The sequence below is a fragment of the Acomys russatus genome, chromosome 10, assembly GCF_903995435.1.
Source record: "Acomys russatus chromosome 10, mAcoRus1.1, whole genome shotgun sequence".
Taxonomy (NCBI): domain Eukaryota; kingdom Metazoa; phylum Chordata; class Mammalia; order Rodentia; family Muridae; genus Acomys; species Acomys russatus.
This window is the reverse complement of record NC_067146.1, coordinates 78424277-78450674: the sequence shown is the minus strand read 5'-3', so window position 1 is coordinate 78450674 and position 26398 is coordinate 78424277. Positions and strand designations below refer to the sequence as shown.

At 38.6% G+C, this 26398-nt stretch overlaps 1 protein-coding gene across 2 annotated transcripts in view; it reads right to left on the bottom strand.

The window, feature by feature from the left end:
* Tpk1 (thiamin pyrophosphokinase 1) overlaps positions 1-26398 on the bottom strand; it is a 316448-nt gene that overhangs the window by 243800 nt on the left and 46250 nt on the right. For both annotated transcript variants that reach the window (XM_051152465.1, XM_051152466.1), the window contains one exon: positions 18691-18762. In XM_051152465.1, the coding sequence (XP_051008422.1) occupies positions 18691-18762 (72 nt within the window). The remainder of the gene's footprint in view (positions 1-18690; positions 18763-26398) is intronic.

Sequence of the window (26398 nt, the reverse complement as noted above, 5' to 3'; positions counted from 1 at the left end):
ATTTGACATATTATAGCTATTTTTACATATAAATGCAAAAAGACACAAGCAACAAACTGATAGAAACCTGCTTTGTTCAATGTTGCCTTCCCGTAAGGCTGTAAACTTTAACTAGAGCCAGAAAGAATTAGTAAACAGGCAACAATTACTCACACGCTAAGATTTTGCAAGACAAGGTTAGATCAGTAAGACACATGAACAGTTCGCACTGTGCTGCACCCAACCACACATGACACATCCCATGTACATTTTATTTTATTTCATCCCATGTACATTAATGCACTAGGGAAAACTGACAGCATAAGCAGCTGCTAATAAATCTCTAGATGTTAGATAAACTATTTTACCTTTTATAATTGCATTCCGATGTAAAATGTACAGACAACTGTGTTTATGACAGTCTGGCATTAAAGTTCACTTTAAAGTTTGGATTTAGGATTTTTTAATAAAGTGTAAAGGATGAGATACTGAGATAATCTGAAACATTTGCTTTGTGTCACTCCTTTTTGGATGTACACATTAATGCTAAACACATTGGATCCCAAGCACAGCTTCTACCAAAATGGAGCTAAAAAGATTCATTCAACCTGGAATTGGCATCCTAAAATAGTTATACATGGCTTTATATTTTGTAGTGGAATACTGAACATTTGCCCGCTATGCTCGGATGAGTATTGGGATACAGTGTGCCTATAACTCCTTAGATGCCACAATTTGCAATTCTCTTAGCAGCTCTGTAAATCACTGCAATCACCATGTATATCTCCTAATAGAACATATAAATATAGCCTAGAGGCTGTTTTGCATATAAAGCTCTGGCATATTTATAATAAACACTCATTTAATTAGTTTCAAAATCTAAAGGAAATCATTTGCTGAAGGCCTCACAGTGTGATTTGGAGAAGATAAAGTAGGGCTGACTCCCAGATCTGCCAGGTATCCTATGTTGCTGTGTGACACTGAGCCAGTCATTTAACTACTCTTAACCTCAGTTCCCCCATCTGTCACATCAGACTCATGAAAACACCATTTCTCAGCCTAAGAGTTAAACGAAGCAGTCTACAGAACAACCTCAGAGCCAAATGACACAAGGAAGACATGATAAATTGCCACCCATCCATGACACTGCACCATCACAGCCATGATCCTCATCCAATACAAGATTCTGCGATCTCTGCTTCTACACAATTGTGGACGCACAGGCTTCTCAACGCTTCCCTTTGCAGTTTTAGACATGCCATCTTTCACAGTCTCCATCAATGAAAGCAGCCATGTGAACTCTAAAACACTAAAGGGAACTCTAAAATTTATACCAGCTCAAATTTGGGAAAGCGAGTAACTGCGTGCATATACAATGGCTTAGAGCGATTTCATAAACACAAACGACACGTGCAAAGAGGCTTTCTTCTTTCTATGACTTGAGCAAGAAACATGTATGTGCCTCTGTTGTCTCAGGTATGTTCTACCGCTGTGAAGAGACACCATGACCAAGGTAACTCTTACAGAGAAAGCATTTAACTGGAGGCTTGTTTACTGTTTTTTGCGGTTTGGTTCATTCATTATCATCACGGTGGGAAGCATGGCAGCAAGCACAAAGCTAGAGAAGCAGCTTTACACTCTGATCTGCAGGCAGCAGGCACAGAACTTGGGCCTGGCATAGGCTTTTGAACCCTAAAAGCTCCCCGGACCCCTACCCAGTGCCACACCTCCTCCAAGGATACACCTTCTTCTTCTTCTTCTTCTTTTTTTTTTTTTCTCATCACCTGGGGACTGTAAAAACATAAGCCTATGTGGGCATTCTCATTCAAAGCACCCCAACTTTTAAGCCTCTTGTTTGTCAGGTAAGCAAAGCTCACTCACTGCCTGCTGCTTTTGTTCCCACGAATCTCATGGCAAGGGAGGCCTTGTTTTCTAGATTCCTCCAATGTAAAGACTGTAACTTAAACGTGATCTCTTCAGAAAGCACACCCTAATCACCTGGTGTTTCACTTAATCTTGCTGTCTCTAGATATGCCCTTACAGCTCTTTTAATGACCTCTCTTCATCTTCTCCATTGCCCACCAATAAACCAGAGGTCCCATGACAGTACAAGGATGTCATTAGTGTGTAGATTAGTGTGTAGCCAATACTATCTATGTCTAACAAGGCTACTCAGGACAGTGGTGGCTAAATTTCTTTACTACAACACTTAAAGCCCTCTGAACTCAGAACAAAAGCTTTACTCAAATAATGTCTGAAAATATTAGTAACACAGTATATCAGCCTGCTTCAGTGATGCTCCGAGTGGCCCTTGGCAGGGATAACGGACTGACTGAGAAGCCGTTGTCTCGCCGCTTGAGCTGTGGAAGAGCTGACCACCAGGCACGTGACCACGCTGAACACAGTCAGCCACACTAGCTGTCAAAGGGCTAGTAGTCAGTTGTAATCGTATGTATCTAAAATCAATTCAAAACCTTTAATCAGTGAATACCAGTTTACACCTACTGAAAAGGAATATATTTCTATTTGTGCTTGAGTTTAAACTATTGTTATTGAGTTTTTAGATAAAGGCTATCAGCAGAATCATATGTAAATCATTATCATTAAATTTAAATGAGCACTTTTTCTTTTCTGTTCCTTTGAGCTATTCAGGTAATATAGAGAAACTTGTTACCAAAGGCCAAAATTGCAGTTATAAGAGAAATCTGTATATCTGCTTTGGATAGATTTCATTTCCAGCGAATATGGTATAGTTTCATTTCTTTAAAAATAATCTTAAAAAAAATAACTCCAAACACAGAAAATACATTTATTCAGCAATGCTTTTAAATGGAGCCAAGACCTTTCCTTGGCATGTGGGTTCACTGGAGTTTGGAGTCATCCTTGCTCCTAAACCACACCAATAAAGGAACATTTAGGATGTCCAGTTACAGCTCTTTAAAAATACGGTTTGAGAACTTGATGAATAATGTTCTTGCATTTAAAAACCTTGTTCTATCCAATATATTAAGAGCTGCTTTATCTGTATCTAACTTGGTCGTACTTTATTATTTATTTATTTAACATCCTGGCCACAGTTTCTCCCTCCTTCTGCTCCCAGTCTCTTCCTCTGACCAACCTCCACTCCCAATCCACTCCTCAGTTTCTCTTCAGAAAAGGGCAGGCCTACCATGAATATCAAACAGCCATGGCATAACCTTGCCTCTCCTGTTAAGATCAGCCACTTCCTCTCCCATTAAGCCAACCCAGTAGGAGGAAAGGGTCCTTGCCTACAGTAGCATGACCTCATAAATTACCTAAAATGAAGCAGTTACAGGTTTATTTCACCTGAACAGGTTAGAGGACATCGCTGGACCTCTTAATAATGTCAACGCTGACTGGCTTTCCATGTGCCCAAGAAACAAGCCTAAGGAGCAGCAGAGGATCAGCCAGGAGGGACACTCTGCATGAAACACATGACAGGTGAGAGGAGGATGCTCCTGAGCAGAGAGAAGGCTTGGAAATCAGAGCAACACACACACTCTGCCTCATCTGAAGGGGCATTGTCTTCTCCTGCATCTATCCAGGATTTCTGAGATTTCTCATATTTGATGGGTCTTGAAAGATGAGATTTCCCAAATAAAACAAAATTAAAGAACTATAAAAAGAGGTACTGAATAAAATACATGCTTTATATAATCCAATCTGTTTGCATTTGTCATCCTCAAAATATGCATGAAAAATGAAACTGGACAGAGACTCAAATAAACACACTGCACGGAACAAATATCACATGCCATACAAGGTTTGGGTCAGACTGGAGATGTTATTGTCAATTTAGCTCCATCCCTTCATCTAAAGTATCAAACACATCCTCTGCGCAGCATCAGTCAGTGTCTCTCACCCTTGTCAAACTGTTAGCAACTCAGAAGGATTAAACAAACAACTTTCCCAAGCCCAACATTCAAGCTTCAATGATTAAAAAAAAAATCATTATTGAATCACCATTATTATCAACCAAATGTGATGTAACCACAAAACACAACACAGAGGAAGTAAAACTGCACAGATTTTTTCTTTAAACTTGTTAAGGATGACCATTAAATTCCACTTTCCTCTGGCAGCAGTGATTTACTTGATAACTAAAAATGCATGAAAATAAACCATGCACTCTATCTTCTTTCCTCTGTGCCTCCTTATTTATGATGCCGTAACTCTACGACCCGTGAGCAACGGTCATGAATATCGTGGATGGCAGCAAAGTCAACACTAGCCAATAAATGCAGGCCTTATCAGAGAATAAAAAAGTTACCAGTGAGCCTTAGGTTCCAGGAGAACAACATATAAATCCGCTGGAAGTCATCAGATACGAATGTCCATGTCTTAACTATTTAAGATGGCTAATGTGTATGTTAAATAGATAGCTGGACAAGTCAGCATGTATAATTCATTCTAATGCCATTAACTGCATGTCCGAATTATTATGTTGAATATGTCTTCTTAGAAGTAGGTCCTTTAAATAATATTAGAGGCAAAACAGACCAAGAGGAATTTTCAAAACCAAGTGAATAATCTAAACATATTTATTCTAAATAAGTAGCAGAGGAAAAAAATTAAACTTAAATTATTTGTCCTACCTATATTATAGCATAAATCTGTAAACAAATATGTATCCTGGATCAACTTATTTCCCTAGAGAATCATTTTCTGTAGATTAATATATTTTTGTAAAAGTTTCTCCAAAACAAAATTATTCTTTAAATGATTCATGTGTGCTTGAACATTATATAAAATCTTTTAAAACCCACAAGAAAATTGAAGATCTTGTCTAAATAAGAAGTTCTGTATAGTTTATTATTCAGCATAGAATGAACATCACTTTTCAAGTCAGGGTATCTTCTTCCACAGAAAAATTAATCATAATTCTACTTGTTAACTGTGAACATGTGACTATAGTATTTAAAACAGAGCATCATTTAAATTCATTTCAAAGAAAATGAATACAAAGACAAGAAACTTAAAAATAAATGTATAGGAGCAAAACGCTAAAAACAAATCAGAGCAGGTAAAATAAAAGGTACGTTTTCAGTAATGTACAGTTATTGGTATTTTGGTAAACTGCAGATAAATATTGCCAATAAAATTTACATCTAAATTGCCTATTCTCCCGAGCGAATCTCGTTAGCGGCATGAGGCTTGCTGTAAAAAATGTCCTGTGTACAAAATGAACTGCTCATAACTTCATCTTTTTGTGACTGTTAAGACTTCACTTTTTCTCATTCAAAATGACATTTCTTCTCAGCAGGTAAACTATATGAACTCCTAGGCAGTCCCAAAGTCTTACACATTTTACTGAACACTAATTTAAAATTCCTAGTAATTTCACAATGGTAGTGATTTTTAGAAGCTATATATCAAAATTCACTAGTTGACCCAAGAAATAATTTCTTTCCGTAAGTGTAAGGGAAATGTTCTTGGAAACCACAGAGAAAAGAATTTTCATTTCAAATGACAAGAAGGTGTAAGAAACAGTCCTGGTTATGACACAAACAAACTCCTATCAGCTCTCATGGATGACGAGATTTCTGTGCAAAGGTTTCATACTGAAGACAGGATACCAAGAGGCTGAAATTATATTTTAAATTTTAATGGGATAGAGAAGAATCCTTTTGAAATACCTTAGGCAAAGTAGGCAGGTTTGTTTACGAATATCCTTTAATAATTTCACAGCTTTCTGCTACAGCCTCTGGCCCTAAGATTGCAAGCATGAACCATGGCTGGAAGGTCTCTGTCAGCTTTCCTATGCAGAGATAATGGTAGAAAAAAGGTGACTTAGATACTTGCCATTTAAAACCGTAATCCAAGGAATGCCGATTAAACCAGTAATCCCAGAAAATAACAGGCTGAGGTGGGAGGACTGATGCAAGTTCAAGGCTGGTATGGAATGTAGGGTGAGTTTCAGGCCACTCTTTAAAAAAGAGGGATAGATAGATAGACAGGTAGATAGATAGATAGATATGCAGACAGACAGACAGACAAATAACCAAAGAAAAACAAAGAATAGTAATATGCCCATCCCTGAGGCCATCACAGTAGCCAGGGATGACATTCAGCTATACCTAGAAGAATTTACCACCTCAGGAACCAGAGCTGAATGACAATGCTTGGTATTTTCTACCAAAATTAAATGGCAGGAGGGATAAAGAACCAGCTCTTCCTCACAAAATTAGTAGTCATTACCAAACAGTAAGAGAGTACACCCCGTCCAGGAGGGGAACGCTGGGCCAGCACAAATAATACCTTTTTCCATCACAGGGTTAAGAACAAGAATATTTGTTGACATTTGCTAATCTGGAGTTAGATTATCCTGCTGACAAACCTGAATTAGGACAAGTGGTCATTGGGGAGCCTTTCTCACAAATCTCTTGAATCACTGACTCTAGGGGAAGGCAATCTAAGTGCTGTGCAGACATGAGCATCTCTGTGGGAGAGTCTCCTGCCAGAGTATAGGTAGTCTCAATTCAACTCAGCGTAGCCCTTTACTGATCGCAGCTGTAGACAACATCTTGAGTACATCTTTGTAAAAGGCACCACGCAGGACTACCACAGGGAAACACTCCTGAGTCTTGACCCAGAGAAAGCATGAGATTAAACAAATAAACAAATCTGCTGGAACTTCTTTTTGATACTGATTAAAAGGCTTATTCTATTATGGTCAGATTAAAATACATAGACTTATTTTAATTTTTCTAAATTTGTTGATAGTCTTTTGTGTCCCTACATGTGACATATTTAGAGGAATTTACACAAACTGTTGAGAAGAGTAAAATATTCTGTAGCCATTTGTAGGTGCATTTTGGTCCATTGTGTCATTTTTAAAAAATTATTTATTTATTAATTCATTCATATTACATCCATTGTGTAATTTAACACTACTGTTTTGTTGGTTTTTTTTTTTTTTTTTTTGGTTTGGTTTGATTTCTATTAATTTTTGTCTATATAACCTAAACTGATGAAAGCAGGGAGTTGAACTCACATACTTCAACTGTGTTGTGTTTTCTGTGGCATACTGCCTCCTAGTGTTTGTTTTAGGAAACTGAGTGCGCCTGAGTTTTGTTCATATGTTTAGGATTGCAATAGTGTCTACCTGGTCGATGTGTCATTGATCAGAATGAAGTGACTTATATCTTTTCTAATGAGTTTGGCTAGAAGTCCTTTTTGCCAGAAATAGAATAGTAATGCCTGCTTGTTTTCAGTACAGTTTATGTAATGTATTAAGGCATTTATAAATCTGTTCGCATTACAAATGCTTTTAAATATGCTACATTTTTCACTCTCTTTTTTTCTTGCCTTCTCACCTCTCTATGCTCACTAACAGTTCATTTCTTTCCACTAAACCTTTTCAAAAAAAATGCTAAGATGCATGCTGCCCCTGGTTACATGCATGCATAAATTTTCACATGCACAGAACACTAATAAATTCATAGAGAATTATGTATTAGTGTTTTTGTTTTAGAAAAGGTGAATAAACTAAACAGAATGCTTTTGTATCTTATTTCCTAATAAACAACCTCTGATAATCCATAGTACCATTATATATGGTACTATTAAGTAACATGTAGGCATTTACATTGCTTTTCAATATTCTGTCTTTATTAAGAAGCTACAGTGAATGTCCATATCTGTACACATGTGTCTATATGCAACATGAAGATACATGTTTTTCTTTTTCCCATATATTGAGTCATATTTCAATTAAGTCAGAAAATCATAGCATCTGGAACTATAGAATTAAAGATTGGTTTTCATGTTAAAAGAAGTCCAAGAAGAGAGTATATTCATTTGCATCTGCCAACAGCTATCCGATGAGCCTGTGTCATGTGCTGCCAGCAGTAGTCACTTATTCTCCCATGCCTATCAGTACAATCACAAGAAAATAACAGCTCATGTGGCATTAACTTGCAATTGTACAATTACGGTGAATTTATTATCCTTTACTATCTTTGGAGTTCATTTGAATCACATATTCTCTAAACTGCCTATTTGTATCCTCTGTGTGAATGTGTGTGTGCACGTGAGGTATTTGCATGTATTCAGGTAGATATGTAGCATGTGCATATATGTGCCTCTGCATGTAGAGGATAGAGGGCAATGTCTGGTCTCTTCACCACTCTCTCTCTCTCTCTCTCTCTCTCTCTCTCTCTCTGTCTGATGTTCTGAGACAGGGTTTCTGACTGAACCTGGATGCCTCTGACTCAGCAACCCTGGCCAGCAAGCTCCAGGGATCTCCCAGCCTCCTTAGCATTGGGGTTGCTGACGTGGCTGTTGTACATGGCTTCTACATGAACTCTGGGGATTCAATGTCCTAACGCTTGCACAGCAGGTACTGTACTTAATGAGGTATTGTCCTAAAGGTCCCCACACTTCTTACCTAATAGCTATTTATACATAATTTTTATACTAGTACTGCTTATGTCTTGTGTCATTCTAGATCTTGAGGCAGGAAGTCAACATGCCCTCAATCCAGATCTTGAGGCAAGAAGAACACATTCAATATGGGCCACACCTTCTGTTAGACGACTATATAAGGACAACTGAAAGAGGAAGGTTTTCTTCTTTGTCAGCTTGCCCTTGCCTTGCCAGTACATCCATTCCTTCATGGGCACTGGAGCTTCTACTTCGGGATTCCAGCATATACAGAAGATCAGCTGAGGCTTCCAGCCCTGAGGCACCGAGTAACTACTAGATTCTTGGACTCACAGTTCTCAGCTAGTGATTCTTGGATTAGTTGGACAACAAATGTGTGTGTGTGTGTGTGTGTGTGTGTGTGTGTGTGTGTGTGTGTGTGTGAGAGAGAGAGAGAGAGAGAGAGAGAGAGAGAGAGAGAGAGAGAGAGACACCCTGACTAATACAGTGGGGGCAATCACGCCATGGCACCTACATGGATGTCAGAGGGCAACTGTAGGAACTGGTTCTCTCCTTCAGCCTTGTGATTCCCAGGGACAGAACTAAGGTCATCAGGCTTGGCAGCAAGCACCCTTATCCTCTGTGAAAGCTGTCTCAAGACCTTTTCTGGTTTTTCAAATCTGTAATTAAAACATAATTATTGTTTTCCCCTCCCTCTCCTTCTATCCTGCCCATGCCCATCCTCCCCTTCCTCCAAGTTGGATGGCCTCCTTTTCTTTAACCATTGCTATACATCCATATAAAGGCTGTCCAGGGCTGCCTGCCTGCGTATGCTTCTACAGATGACTGCTGTGTATCCGACAGCCACCAGTGAGAGGGGTCATCCCATGAAATACTAACAACTTTGGGATAGCAACTGCAGGTGGAATTGATCAGGTCTCATTTAGGTAGCCAAGTAGAGATTTTGTGAGTACCATTCCCCTGTCCTAGCTAGAAAGAATAATTTCATGGAAGGATTTTGGCCCTCTGGCTCTTAAAAATGTCTACCCCTTCTTCTGAAAATTTACCTATTCCTGGATTTCTGAAATGGTGTCCTTCTGCTTCAAAAAGACGCTTCATTGGTGATGGGTGAAATCTACAATTGTCTCTGGGTATAATGATAAGCACTTATAATATGGTTAGGACCTATAGATGCCTAGTAAAGTTCTTCTCTAGGATCCATGATGCTACATATAGTTGAAACAAGGGAAGTAGGAAGGAACCATGGGAGGGGGTGCTGGGGTGGATCTAGCTAGGGAAATAGTTGATTATCAATGATATGAAGAAAAAAGTAGAAAAGCAAGAAGAGGATTTAGTTGGATCAGAAGGACAACATACAAAGAGACAAAGGGAAGAGAGATTAAAAAAAATTAAGATGCTCAAAAAAGGCATACAGAATCATTATTCTGTGTTTACCTAAAATTTACATGTGTACATGTTTATATTGACACAATATAGATCTAAATGGAGCTACAGTGCACTGGTTGATAATCTGACCCCGCCCACAAGAGGCACAGACTATCTAACAGCCCCAGTGCCAGCCACGAGAAACCTCCTCTCAAGATGTTGGTCAGGGAAGTCTGAGAGACTCCTCAAACAATATAAACTATTACTGTTACCTGTGGTTCTTTCCCTGATGGTAAAGGTAAGTTCCTATTACTGAAGAAACTGAAGAAATTTGGACACAGAACTCAGAATATTTGAGCTAAAGCTGACCAGAGCACATCCTCTCTGGGATTAGTTTTCACAGTACAGGAAGGTGATATGCAAGCTGATTGAGAAATCAGTCAATAGTCCTACTTAGCTGTGATGCCTATGAACCACCATAGTGACTAGCATGACAAGATGTCCCTAAAGGTCCAGTAGTAGCATTCATATCTTAGCAGTAACCAGCAGCTGTTTAATTGGACCTTTACTGATTTTTATCTAATCAATTATATCTGTTTATTTAAATGACTGTTTCCTGCCCCCCCCCCCCCATTTTCAAAAAACATTTCCTACATTTTATTTCGGTCATCCTATAAATTGTATCTATTTGGTGTCATGTTATATCTGGTCTTATAATTATCTGTAATCTTTTGAATGTCAAATGTCATTCATGAGGTTAAACATTTAAAGTTAACTTATCATAATTTTATGATTTCCTAATTTTTAATTCTGCTTCGAAAGTCTTGAGCTATACTAAGTCATTAAGTTAGTTTCCTATAATGCTAACAAAGCATCTACGTTTCTAGTTTTTACTTAAACTTGATACCCAGTTGATGCTGGGATTCAGATTCTTCTTAGTAGTTTCATTTTGGGTAGGGATAGAGGAGGACACAGCCCCCTCTCTTTCTACCCTCCCCCTCTGTGTATGTTTGTTTGTGTGTATGTGTGTGTGTGTGTCCCTCCCTCCTCCTCTCTCCCTCCCCCTCCTGTACATCAGGATGTAGCTGTTAGCTACTGTACCAGCACCATGTATGCCAGTATGTTCCCCACCATGATGAAAACGGACTACACCTCTGAAACTGTAAGCAAGCCCTCAATTAAATGCTTTCTCTTAGGAGTTTCCTTGGTCATAGTCTTCACAGCAAGAATATTGACTAAGACAGTTTCCTTAGTAAATAAGGCATATATCTATCTAATCTATCAACTTATACACTGTCAACAAATTCATTTTTAGAAACACACACACACACACACACACAAACACATATTAAGAGGCGTGGCACGTGCCTTTAATCCAGCATTCAGGGAGGCAGAGGCAGGTGACTTCTGCAAGTTCGAGGCTGGCCTGATCTATAGAGTGAATTGAAGAACAGCCATGGCTATATAGGGAAACCCTGTCTCAACAAACAAACAAACCAAATAAAAAACAGACAAAAAGAAACATCTATCCTTAAAGTTTTACTCCTTTCTCTTTCTCTCTCTCTCTCTCTCTCTCTCTCTCTCTCTCTCTCTCTCTCTCTCTCTCTCTCTCTGTGTGTGTGTGTGTGTGTGTGTGTGTGTGTCTGTGTTTTTCTGGAAGGAGAGAGGGACAAAATGATGTACATACAAAATATATGTAACAAAAAATTATTTTGATAAAGCTACATTGTGCTGGCAAGGTGGGTCTGTGGAGAGGGTATTTGCCACTACTCCTGACAGTCTAAGTGTGATCCCAGAAATCCACATGGTAGAAGGAGTATACCGAGTCATTCAAGTTGTCCTCTACCTCTACCTGTACTGCCATGTAAATAAATAAATTGGCTGAGTCAGGGTCACATTTTTATGCAGTAAATGTCTCAAGAGCCAGCTAAAACCATTTGCAGTAGCATAATAAAATGCTCACAGAAACCTGACTGTGGTTTCGTGCACTGCATGAACCAGTGTACTGCATAAGGCAGTATACACCAAACACAAAGTGTTTTCATCAGACAATAGCCAGGGTGCTAAGCAGACTCTTCCACACAGGCCATCTCTATTACTCATGCAAGGAGAGGAAATGCATGTTTGGCTAAGAAGTCATTCCAAACAGAATTTGCTGAGGTTGTTGTGACTCGGAGCTATTCTTTTGCTCAAATGTGGCAGATAAGTCTGTGGTTGTGGGTTGCTTCTAATAATCTCTGACTTAAAATATTTTATTACCTTTTCATTGTATTTCTACCTCTCTTCATAAAATAGGCTTCTTAATCCCAGGGGATTACTTACTTCACTATTATAAAATATTCTTTTTATAATCTGTCTGGCTTATTGTTTTGTTTTGTTTTGTTGTGGCTTATAGGCTTTTCTGGTCTTCCAAATAAGTCCCCAAACAAGACCATCCAAAGCCAAACGTGAAGAGCCTTTTATAATTCAACAGGCAAGCGAGGGCACTACTGTGGGTAGTATCAGTCAGGATTCCTAACTCTGGTACGTAATAGCTGTTACCTTCCATATAGCATAATAAAATAAAGAACCCTACATCTCACTGGTGTTTTGTTTGTTTGTTTTCTTCTTATTTTGAAACATCACTTTTGATCTCCTTACAACTCATTATCAGAGATGGCATTTCTGCCTGCAGCAGTTTTCTGATGGGTGCCTGATCTGTGTGTGTATCCACATAGGTCTCCATCCCCTAAGTCCCTCTTAGGACTCCAGCAGTCCATAGGCACCACTAAGCAGCGCTGCTTACACACAGGGGATTATTTGCTGTGTTGGGTCCCATTTGCTCATGGGTGGAGCTTTCCTTTCCTGATTCTCAAACTCCCTTTCAAGCACCCTCACCAATTCACTGGTAAAGTCTCATGTTCTGTGTAAATCTTTATGAACAGATTCCAGAGACAGCCAGACTGCAAACCTCTTCAAGGAAAGGATCTTGTCTTTCTGCCTGTGTAATCCCAGATCTGTAAAACGCATAGCTTATTTATTTAGTGACTTTGAATGATCACTCATTCACAGCATAATGTTGGACAAGAGGCTTAAGGACTGTACTGGCAGGCTCCTAAGGATGTATCCTTTTCTTGAGACATTTTGCTTGCTTGTTTAAATCAAGACGATAAATTCTCTCAGAATTCAGCTTCTTTAATTAAGAACTTAATGCTGATAATGAATGCCTCCCACACTCTTCATAGGAAGCTCACCCTTAGTAAAAAGTATTGGAAACAAGGATATTCTAATTAAAGCCAACCTAAGTCACTCTTTGGTCTGAGAATTAAAACAATAAATATTAAGAAGTACACAAAAACAATAACAATGGCCATTTCTACCCAGCTTCTTAAATCTATCATGCTATGAAAAAATAATCAGCTCTGTGCTTTCTCTGTTTCAAGTATTTTATTTCATGCAGCACTAGAGTTTCTCGTATTCCAAGACATATTCACAAGAAAGTTATTGGTTACTATATATGTTAAAGAGAACCAAGATTTGACCATCAGATAGTCAATAAAATCTGCCACTTAAACACCAAATTTTATATGCAGATGGGGTGAAGAAATTATTCAGAAAAAGAAAGAGAACATTTCAACTATAGCATTGCAAATATTATTTTCTCTGGTATAAGCGACAGATAAGAACTAGTGTTCCATGGAATTTTGTTGAGCTATAATCTAAACCAACCAAGACCATTATCTTAGCAGCTAGTTAAGAGTTGTACTTAAAATAATAATTATAAAATAAAGTGATATCCTCCTAAAATCTAAACCATTAGTTCTTTTTTATTTTTAAAATATATTTTATTACCTTATTCATATTACATCTCAATCGTTATCCCATCCTTATAGATGCATTTCATGTGAAGGTAATTTCATTAACTCAAATTTGTCTTTTTTTCTTTGTTGATTATAATTTCGGTGTCAAAACTAAGTAAACACTGACTGATCCTTAGTTAGCAAATGTTAATGATCATGTTTCTTTTTTATTTCATTTCCATCTTCAGATATTCATCAGTTTTTTTTATTTTTTATTAATTATTCTTGTTACATCTCAATGGTTATCCCATTCCTTGTATCCATTCTTAAAGTATACTAGAATAGTATTATTTAATGACTAAATAACTCAACAAACAAATCTGTTAGAAATACGGATTTGTGATCTCCACTCCATATCCGCTGTGTCCAAAATGCTATTCTAGGACAACATGGTAGATTTGAGACACTTACTACATGAATATTTCCAAAAGTGGAAATGGGGTCTTCAAACCTTGATATGTTAAATCTCATAAGGAAGTGGGCATCTCATTGTTAAGAATGACTAAAAAACACTGCAGCATGCTTTAATGTCTACTGCTGTTGCAACGCCCTCTGAAATATAATTCATATAACAAAAACAACACACTTAGGCATACAAGCCATGATTTTAGTAAATTCACAAAACTGCACAACTATCATTACATTAACTCAAGAACATTTCATCACCATGAGAGTGACATCGATAAGTTCTGAGTCCCCACCCGACAGTATTAATCATGCATGAATGTACTTCTTACTGCTGTAGACTCAACAGCTTGGGGCGTTTAATTTCAGTTGAATTGTAAGACAGTTGGCTTTTGTACCTGAACCCCTCACTTAGATCACTATGTTCGAGGTTCATCAATGTTGTTACATACTAGTGCCTCATTCTTTTGTGTAATTAAACAATATGCCTATGGACATTCATGTGAACACGTACTTTCATTTCTCTTGTGCTTGAATCTGGGAGTAGAAGTGTGACAAGTGATGACTCAGTTAGAGGAAGTTTCAAGTGGCTTTCAAAAGTTATTCCTTTATTGGCACTCCTGTCATCAGTGTGTCTGAACTGTGACTTCTCCACAGTCTCCCAACTCTTGTTCTCAACAGAATTTAGTGGGTGTGACAGGCATCTCACTGCCATTCAGACTTCTATGATGGTGAGCATCTTTTCATCTGTGTGTATATGTTGATCATTTGCATATTTTTCATGGAAATTGTCTATTCAGATTTTGTTGTCTGTTTTTTAAAACCTGGATCCCTCCTTCTTTCATTACTCAGCTTTAAGAGTTCCTCATAGGCTCTAGGCAAATGTCCATCTGGGGTAGTCTGATCATAGTTTGAATATGTGGTCCCCAGTTGGTAGAACTGCTTTGGAAGGATTCCTAGGTATGCCTGGTTGGAGGAGGTGTATCACTGGGGGTAGGCTCTGAGGTCTCAAAAGCCCACACCATTGCCAGTTAGCGATCTCTGTCTCTCTCTGCCTCTGGTTCCTGTTTCAAGGTATGAGCTCCTAACTATCTACTGCTGCTCAGGTGCCATGTCTACCGCCTACTGCAATGTTCTCTGTGATTATGGTCATGAACTTACATTCTGCAACTGTAAGTCCCAAATAAACTCTTTCCTCTCTAAGTTGCCTGGGTCATGGTGCCTTTATAGCAACAGAAAAGTAACTAAGACACTGTCTCCCTCATATACAAAGTTAGCAAGTAATTCCTCCTGTATGTGGGATATCTTTTCACTTTCTTGATATTAACCTCTGAAACACACACAGTATTTTAAAATATACGTTCCTTTTAAATATTTTTTTTAATTTTTGAGAATTTTCTATATACATGAGTATACTATATTTATATGCTGAGTCTTTGGTACTTTCTACATATGTGTAATTATGTTTAGGCTGACCACTTGGGACTATATAATCTATCAGGGAACTTGTATCTGGAGAAAACTGATACTTGTTCCCCCAGTGGCCATTAATTGCTTATTTTCTCATTATATGTGGGAGACACATGTCATGGTACGCATGGGAAGGTCAGAGGACAACTCTGTGGAATAAGTTTTTTCCTAACATCCTCTTTTCCCCCTAATTATGCAAATAAAAAATCAGCTTTCCTAATAATATATTTATTCCTTTAAAGAGATCAGCTTTTAATTTCCTTATATAATGCTAAGTATACTTTTTATTAAGACATTAGCTCTTGGCCTATCGATTTACATGGTTTAAGTTTTACTGGATTAGTATAATATTACAGAACTATGGTACAGACCATGACTTGGTAGCAATTAAATTATGAGTGAAATATTATTTGGAATAGGTGGCTTAATGAAAGCAGTAATGATTCTGGACACCATGCCATTACCTGGAAGACGTCACTACTTCCACTGCACTGATAGTCAGAAACACAAAGATACACAAAAGCAAGGAATGACACACACAGAGAAGCCGACAGATGTGGTGACAGATGACTGGAGGCAGGTATGCATCAGCAAAAAAGGGTAACTAACTAAGGGCACCAGATAACTAACTCCTTGGGATAGTTCAGCACACACACTGTGTAGCACCAAGTTCTAATGTAAGGAACTCAGGGACTGAAGCTTCAGGAAGTGCCGAGCTGTGCACATCTGAGCTAAGAAGATGCATGGCTACCAGCCCACCTCCTCCCATGGCTGAAGGCACCAACTGAGAGAGAGGGAGGACTGGGTGTGTGGCAGCTCCCAGGGAAGTTCCTCTGAGATATACCCTGACTGATATCCCAAGGCTCCGCTGATGGCCCTTGCCAGTAAATCCTGAGAGAAAGATGCACCGGGACAGAAGCAGCTTGGGTGTCTAGACACCCTTGGAGAGTCTCAGAATGAAGAGAGGTCAAGCTACTAGGATCTAATATAATGGCCATTGCTGCAGCTGTTTCCATGGTAATGCATCCTTATAAGTATGGACTTATATATGGGCTCATTGCCATGGTAACAGCTGTGGCAATGGCCCAAGGACAGCACAGTGTCTACTAGAGTGAACTTAGATTCAATATGTAACAATAAAGAGAAAATGGCCATGAATTTGAGAGGAATCAGTCTTGAGAATGGTTGAAGGGAGCAAAAAAAAATGGGAGAAATAATATATCTATATTTTAATTCTTTACATTGAAAACAAACAAACAAAGAAAAGAAAGCATGCACAGGGCCTGCATTGGTTTAAGCCAGATGAGGTCCCAGCACTGAAAGAGGAAAGTAGGCATGAGATCCCATCCCTAACCATGACACTAACTCCTACTGGCATCTGCCCACATAGGAAAACTAAGCTTTTGCCAATGGAGTCTCACTGCATATGTTAACCACTCTCAAATACAATTCCCACACCCAGCAGTAGATGGCTACCACAAAACAAACTCGATACTTCTGTAGACTTCTTGTCTCATATTGTTTTGCTTTGACTTTTTTTTTTAGTGACTGGTCTGAGGTTTAAATAATGTTGGGTGTTAACCTTACTTTAGATTTCTATTTACCTGCCCAAATATTAATTTTAATCGCCAGATAAATTAAATCTATAAAATTCTCAGATAAGCAGGAACTTCTTTTGAAAACATTCATCAAGACTTCATTAGGTAAAACTTCATTAGGTAAAATGAACATTTTTAAAAAGGAAAATTCATTTTTAAAAGTATCTAAAAGTTTTCAACATTCCTTAGCCCTTTCCTTGGGTATTTAAAGTAAATTTCATAAATATTATGAACTAAATCTTTAAGGAGCAGAAGAAAAAACAAATTTTTAAAATAGACTTATCTCTAAAATGTAGTTAGGAGCTATGTAATGGAGCCTTGGGCATGGCATAGATACCTTATCGTAAGATGTGTCAATGCAACTAATTCCACGTGTTTCAGCCATAGTTTAACAGTCCTGCTTCCAACCTTAGATCTGTTCTCACAGGCTTTATAATCAAAAGTGTTATAAAGCTGCTGGGCATGAGAAATTTGCAGCGACAGAGACGGCCATCGGGAGCCCTTACCAACGAGCTGGTATTCCAGACTATGAAACTCTCTCCACTCCATACTCTTTCTCACCCACACTCCCCGGGCCCCCTCATATTAACTCTACTATGCTACCTTCATTTAGAAAAACAGCAATGTGGAAGGGAAGGCTACATACACATTCAGCTCCTTATTAAATCAGCAGAGCCCTGCTGTAGGTTTTGGACTTTTTGAAACCTACTTTATTTGGAGTTCTTTAATGGTTACACCTCCGTTCCAACCCACCCACCCTAGATGGGTAAGAAAAGAGGTTAATAGAAACAGAAGACATAGGCCTTTTTTTTTATATTCAGTTCCTCGGAGCGACTCCCCTGGTGTAAATGGCAGGATTCCAATAGACCAGCTAAAGAATAAACCAGCAATTCAGCAAAGGTGACTGTTACTGCAGTAGCTAGAGCCCAGAGACTCAAAGCCAGAGAATTGGAGCAGTTCTCTCTAGGAGCATCTTGAAGAAAGTGGAGTGATGAACAGCCAAGACCAAACAAAAACAAAAGCAAAAACAAAAATAAACAAACAAAAAAAACCAAAAGACCCGCTTTTGTTTTGGACATATATGTATGGATATATATATCCTCTCAGAGTCTGTATTAGGAGGTTTATCAGTTGACAAAGACCATGGCCCTGCAAGAGGTCGTTCTTCTTCCAGGGGACAAACATCACCTGTTTAGTGGAAAAAACACCCTCACACAAGTCTATTTCACATCCTACACTTGGGATCAAAACAAAAACATGTTTACATCCACTACATCCTGGTCTGCCTTTTGTTTCTGATTTATAAAGGTACCTGAATCATACAGTGGTCAGATGCCAGAAAACTAAGAATTGTCTTACAAATACATGACAACATACATATTTTCATTTTCTATAAATAAAGTTTTACTTTTATATAAATGAGTAGCTGGTTCATGTCAGACATGAAACTTTTGATATCTAATTTACTGTAAAAAACAAATCCCAATAAAATGAGATACTCTGGCTAGGTCAAAGAATACATATTTTTACATTATATGCAAACTAGGACCTTTTCTGTTTCAGTTAGGTTCCCAGGTCCATGCCAGTCACGTTACGGAGTCTTAAAGACAATTATATGTTAAGATTACCTTTTTCCCAAAGATGATGAAAGTGTGTGTCCAAAGGCTGATTAAGAATCACAAGGCAGTATTTCAGGTTTCCTAAAGGAAAAGAAAAAGGGTAAAACACACAGGTAGACAAACTGAGGCCCTGCCTATCATCTGGGTCTGTGTCATAAGCTCCATGTACACAGAGCAAGGCTGCAATGGCAGTTACTCTCAGGTACCTTCCTTTTCAAAGAGATTATGTAGCAATAGGATTATGCATCAGAATGTTTATGTCTCTCACAGACAGACATTTCCCTGAGAAAAGTACCACGAAAACAGGTCAGAGTAAAACAAAAGTGAATTTTTTTTGAATGAGATAAAATATGAATTCTCAACCACAAACATTTCTACCACTGATATGATGGACCTGGCTGGCGGCTGGTTTTGTACCATCCTGCCATGTTTAGATGCTGGTGTGACTCACGGGGGAGGGGGTAATACATCACACCCCTTCCCACTCATCTAGGTGATTGTTTTTCATTACATCACACCTTACTTTGAACTTTCTAATATAAAACTGTGTGTGTACTCTCACAAAGCCGAGAAGTACATTCATGACTCTTTCAGACAGTACCATATGAAGATCTTGGGAATGTTATTTTCCGGGCTGTTTTAGAAGGGAAAACAAACAAAGTTCAAGAAGAAACAGATTTCTGAAGCTGAGATGGGACTCAAAAATGAATCGCCTCTGAGCACTCTATGATAGACTTGATATGGCACAAAGAAAATGCAATCAGGCTGTTGGCAATCTGTCAGTTTAGTTCAAGCACTCTTGGAAATAAGCGTCAAGCTTGGAAATAAGAAAAACCATTTTGTAAACCTTCTCACTATTAGAAACAGGAAAAGACAAGGTAAGGAAAAGGCATGTGAAACAAGCCTTATTACTAATTACATGCATTTACTCGGGGATTAAAGAAGAGTAAGTCTACACGCTACACATGCAATAAGATGTTGATAATATTAAGACTGTATTCAACAGAGGCCATGAATTTGAAAGAAAGCTAGGAGTGGGATATAGCAGGGTCTGGAGGGAGGAAAGGGAAGGAGGAAATGACGTAATTGTACTATACTCTCAAATAAAATTAAGACGTTAAAAAAAGGTAAAGTGTCCTAATGACTGTAGGATCTTAACAATAATGCTATAAATTTTAAAAAGTAACATTTAACACATCATTGAAACTGAACTTGTGCCTACGGTGTATGGTACAAGAATGAGTTGAAACGGCTTATGGTTAAGAGCACTTGCTACCTTTGCAAAGAACCTGATTGTAGTTCCTAGCACTCACTAAGGCGGCTGACAAGCACCGTAAATAATGGCATTGGTTTATGTTAGTGATTTCTTTTAAAATCATATTTGTTTAGTTGCATAGATACTCGTTTATTTCGGAAGGGAAGGGTTGGTGTCCCCTGGAGGTCAGAGGATGACTTGAGGGGGTGAGCTCACTCCTAGCTGTAGGTCTTTAGTCTTGAACTTGGTCACTGGGCTTGACCACACGTGCCCTACACACTGAGCCATCTGCTGGCAAAACAACACTATGTTATAACATTTATTTCATTGTTGTCTTTTTAACTTCTGTGTTCTCAATACTTTGTATATAATTTTTAAAAATCAAAACAAAACCAAATGTGGTAGCACATATCTTTAATCCCAGCCTCAAGACACGGATGCAAGAGGATCTCTGTGAGTTCAAGTGCAGTCTAGTCTACACAGTAAAGTCCAAGCCAGACAGAGGTACACAGTGAGTGACACCTGTCTGAGAACAAAAAGAAAGCCAGCAATTGTGGACCAAAGCTGAAAGAACTGCCCTCACTGGGGCTGGAGAGATGGCTCAACATTGAGGAGCACTTGCTGCTCTTAGGAGGGCCAGGGTTTATTTCCCAGGACCCACATGGGTGTTCATAACTGTCCTTGCCTCCAGTTCCAAGTCATCAGGGACTCTGACGACTTTAGGAGGCAAAACATGCATACACATAAATTAAAAAATATAGGAATATGTATGGGAATGCAGACCTTAACTGTAATCCTGGGGACAGGTGCCAAGAAAGCTTCAAGGTAAATCAACCACTTATGTATTAGCTTCAAGCTGCTGAGGCTTGCCAATCAAATTATACTGACAGATTAAGACAGAAACATAATTAGTCAGGGGAGAGGAGGGAACTGGAAGAGAGGAGAGGCGGAGAGGGGAAGCAGGGGAGGAATTGTTTTTGCTGTAATACTAGGATTAGAACCTAGGAATTTACTATAGTTGGTAAAGGATATACTGACCTATATCCCCAGGCTATGGCATATTTTTAATGTGAATTATTACATTATCATGAAGGATGACTTAAGATTAAACTACTACAATAAAGGAAAAATATTGATTGCCTATGAAAAGTAAAAATGAAAAATAAAAAAGCTAATGAACAAAATATACTTGCTTGGGAACAGCATCAAACAATAATTTATAGCATGTATATAGAAAAGGTATAGATTACCTTTTCTGTGTGTGTGGTTTCTGTGTGTGTGTGTACATAGGTATGTGTGTTCACATTTGTATGTGCAGGTAATTTTACGCTTGTCATGATGTGCATTTAGAGGTCAGAAGACAGCCTTAGGCATTAGCCTTCAGTTTCTACCTGCTTCAAATCAGTCTCTCTGCACTTGAAGCTTCTAAGGGTTTTACTGTCTCGTTCTCCTATCTCTTGGGAGTACTGGGACTGCAGATGTGCACTGCTGTGCCCAGCTCTTACAAGGGTTCTGCAGATCTGAATTCAGGTCCTCATGTTTCCATGGCAACCGATTTACACACAGAGCAATCTCCTGAGTCCTTCAGATCACCTCTTAGCACATGAAATGATATGGGATTAAAAGAATGTGTGTGTATATGTATATATATATATATATACACACACACACACACACACACATATATATGTATACATATATACATATATATATACCATTATAATAGAAAAAAGTATTATTCAAATGAATTGTGAAGTGGTCAAGTTTGTACATACTGTATTTAAAAATATCGGAGGAAAAAATTAATCTTAGCCAAAACACATGCCAATCATTACATACATAACTGTCATTTTGTTAAAGAACTAAAAACCATTATTATGACTTTCTCATTCCTAGAATACATTGCAATTAAATAATAAAAATTTTGGGGCACTAGTCTCATAGCTATATTTCATTAACATCTACTTTCAAACAGACTATTTTTTGTATGTGTGCACAGGGAAATCAACACTGTCAAATCAACCTGTTGTCTGAGGAAATAAATTATATGTGAATGACGTATAGCTATTAAAATGCTCTGAACAAATATTCTATACCAAAGTCTATTAAAATAATTGAATTACCAGTAGACTATGAAGAATTGAGAAGGCAAATATAAAAAAAGATGAAAAGAGGAACAAAGATTAGGGATAAACACACTGGAGAAATCCTTGCTGCCCTCCCCCAAGTGTGAACCCAAGGCTCGACTTACATAATGAAAGTAGTCACCCTTCTATTACTAAGGTGCCTCGGTTTTGATAATAAATGATAAAGTCACTCTACCCTCTATCATCGCCAGCTTCTACCCCATTTCTGTTTCTTCAGCAAAAGTGATTTTAAAAGGCTTTTTTATCTTCCAATATCTGAAACAATCACTGCCAAGGCCAACAGTGGCCTTGTGTTAAAAAACCTGAGAGCTAATAATCCCTCCTCATCTTGCCCCAGGCTACTTGGTCTCATAGCAGAGTCCATAACTGGTCTATCCTACTTAGTCTTTCATGCTATCCTCTACAGTCCTGTATGTGAATCATCTCAGATGTTTCTTGTCCTTCTATATAAAATGGCAACGTTTCCACCATGTACTTGCCTGTACTCTGAACCTGCCTTGTTCCTCCTAACAGATTCCATGTTCTGGCTATTATGAATAAGGCCGCTATGAACATGGTTGAGCATATGTCCCTGTTGTGAGGTGGAGCATTCTCTTCATCAACAGTACATTCATTCACTGTTTTTCATAATATCTCCAGATAGTCTCCATATTCCAGAACAGAAGCTGTGGAATCCACTGCCTACAACAAGGGCACAGACACGGTAAGCACTCAATAGACAGCAGATGCGTAGCTCTTCCAACACAGACTTTACACCCACTTGTAATCCATTGGTTCCAGACACTTCCTTTAATGAACAAATGATGCCTCCAATGTGTCCACGTTCTTCCCTTTGGATGCTTCCCTAATAATTCCTTACAGAATGAAACTACTCCCTGCTAAAAGCTGATAGCTCTGTCCACATCTTGAAGCCCTGAGCATCCCTACTAAATGAATAGTGCATAAAGTGTTTCTGAGAGGACATCAGGAAGAGCAACAAGCACTCTTCTCGCTTTCACGCAGCTAAGTGGTACTTTGCTCACCACATCTCAGGACTGTCTGACAGAACTAGAGATAAGGCACAGAAGAGCAGCTATTCGGCAAGAGCGAGAAAATTCTTTGAGAACAGATTGACTTTTTAAGCTAAATATATGCTTATCTTTAACACCTACTTAAGGAATCAAAGAATCCAAATAACATGCATTGAGTCCCACAGATTTGACCATATATCTGGTTATTATCATTCAAGTTTTTAGGTTGAAAGTGTAAACAGATCTGAAAAGATTTAAACCAATTTCCATTTGAAATCATTATCTCTCATGATGCAACAGTAATAGCCCTGACTGTGTTTAGCTATTCTAAATTCCAGGCCACTATAGACAAATGATGGACTACATTGCCACAAGAATTCATATATGCTATGAATGTATGCAATGTTTTCCAACTCGTAAGATTCTATTGTATAGGAGATAGAAGGAAGAGGACATAGGCTCGCCAAGTATTAAATCTTTCTTGCTATGAAGGTAGAAGGCTACCCCACAGAGCATTTTCTTTTTCACTTTTGTAAAGGTTAGTGATGCTCTTATTCCCAGTAAACACTCTCATTGTATAACACAAATGAATGAAGCTTAATTCTTCATCTAGGCATACTGGCATCTCCTGAGTACTGACAGAGCTCAAAGTTCCATCAGCTGGCCTTTGCCCTGATGATCTGGACTACCTGGACCACAATAAACCATGTTTCCTGTCAATCAAGAAAATCAATCACTTCCCAGCTAACTGTGGACGAAATGCCATAACCCTAAGAGTTCGTCATAAAGTGCAGAAATTATAGTCTGTCACATCAGTTTTGATGTGTTGACAGCTGGGCCCAAAATATTCTTCACACTTGAAAAGTCAGTTCTGAGCATTTCCTAAAGACAGAGCTATATGAGATTATCAAATAAATATAGAGCTACTCCTATATTCCAAATCCATTTCTAACCACACTAAAAAACATAGAACCCCAACCACAAACAGTAGTAAGAAGGAAGGCAAACCAAACTCATAGATCAAAAGGCAACCCTTCCAGTGCCTTTTCTGGGCACTCTATTTGGTGTTAGTAAGCTTTGGTGAGGAGAGTTTAATAGATAGATAGATAGATAGATACATACATAGCCTTCAAAGCGTCAATTGCTCCACATGCTACACCACAGAAAACAAGCACGTATTAAATGGAGAAGATTTTTTTCATTTAAAAATATTTCTTTAAAACTATTTTACTGAATAGTCGTCTCAATATTTGTAATTAAAATAAGGTCAAATGAAGCTAAATTGGAAATAATTGTGACCAAGCGAGACTTTCAGTTTTGACAGAAGAAAAGAAACAAGGAGTAGAACGAGTTTCGGAGCTTTTCCGCTAGTCCTTTAATTGGCATGGGCTGCATTCCACACGACCACGTGCTCTGCGTTCTTCTAAACAATATCAAGGTGTTTTTCCTCCAAATTCAGAAGATGGAATGGTGTGTGAATTCCGGTTACACAGTCCATGGGATAAAGAATCAAGTGCACAATGCAGGAAGTCCAAAAGCAAAGTGGGTTTTGTTAATGTCACAGCCATCATAGGCTTCTGAGCTGACCTGCAGCTAGAAGAACAAAGAACAAGAAGCCATCATCCGGAATGTGGTTTTCAGAGTCCCTGCAGGGGGAAAGGAATAGAAGTGAGAGGGAAACACCATTGTGTTACACGGCAGAAGGGGGCAAGGTCATTCCAGCAGGGCCATTACTGTAGCGGAACCAGTCCTCACCACAACACAGACAGCTCCTCAAATGCTCTCCTCTCAAAGCTAGTGCCCAATGATCATGTTACCATGAGTATTCACAGATATAATTGGACCAGACTGCATACATTTAAATACACTTATGAAACTAAAGATAAAAATATGAAAGTTTGCATAAAGCCTGGCTAAGGAAGTACCTTCTAAGTAAACATACAGAGCAGAAAATTGCGACAAAAAAAAAAAAAAAAAAAAAAATGCCAGCATCATTAATTAGAGTTAGCATTCAAATGCAAGTGGATGTGCTCAATTCTCATTCCCTTGCACTCAGCACACTGCCTGGTACACAGCAGATTCTCCATAATAGAGAACAAAAGCTAAGGTGCATACTGAGCAGAATGCCCTCTTTTACAGGGACCGTGTCAGGTCCTAGGCTTCCAGACGACTTCAGCTCCACCCCAGCAGCTGCCTACCATTTTAAAAACACACTAAGTATCTTTACTGTTTTCATGTCCTCACTCGTGGTTTCACTTCCATCTTGAATATAGTTCAGAACACTTCACTGTAAGCACACAGGGCTGCCCGGGTGCCATGGTGTACAATCTTAATCCCAGCATTTGTGAGGCAGGGGCAGACAGATCTCTAAGTTCAGGGCTAGCCTGGTCTCTACAAAGTGAGTTTCAGGACAGCCAGAGTTACACAAAGAAACACTGTCCTGAAAAACAAACAAACAAACAAACAAAAAGAACATGGGGTCTGCAATCAGTTAAACCTCTGCTGTGTCACTTACCAGCTGTATGACTTTGAGATACTTGGGGGTTGTGTTTAACATCTCTGAGCTTATAACACCGTGAGACATCATAATGGAGGAGTGTGTGTGGGGTAATTAAATGCACATAGAAAAAGCTCTACCAACACTGAGGAAGCAAAGTCTCTGCAGATGGAGTTTCCTCTCTAGCACAGTCACAGGTAGGTTCCAAACCTAAAGAAAACATCTTACCCCACTTGAACCACTAGATCCTCTTCTATGTTAATGAGTTACTTCTCTGTCAACATTTTATAAACTTTAGACGTAAGAAAGCATAAGCTGGCAATTCCTGTTATCTTCAAAAAGCAGCCTAAATCCTTGGAAAAGATGAACTGTTTTCTAGCATGAACCTGAAGTGTCACTTGTTCCCAGTGCTATTAACTGTGCTGCTAAAACTCTGACCCACAAAACTAAAAATGTACATGTACACACAAACAAAATCGTCATAATCTTAGGGTGTTCTTAACTCATTTCTAATTAAGCTTTAAGACTTCTGTCTCTTACAAACTTGGCTATGCTAACACTGTACCTTGTAAGAACAGGAACACAACCTTTGACTAGTGAGTGAGATCAACAGGGAGGGAAGATGAACAGGAAGCTATGACAGGTTCATTTGGGCATCTGTCCCTCAGAGCATCAAATAGTCCAGCTTTAAGTCAGCTGCAGACTGAATTCTATTTCTGTCATGACATTCTTATAAAGTCACATGCTGAATCTCAAGAGGGAAGAATAAAGTACTCTTAAGACTTTTAGGGAAGGTTAATTATGAAAA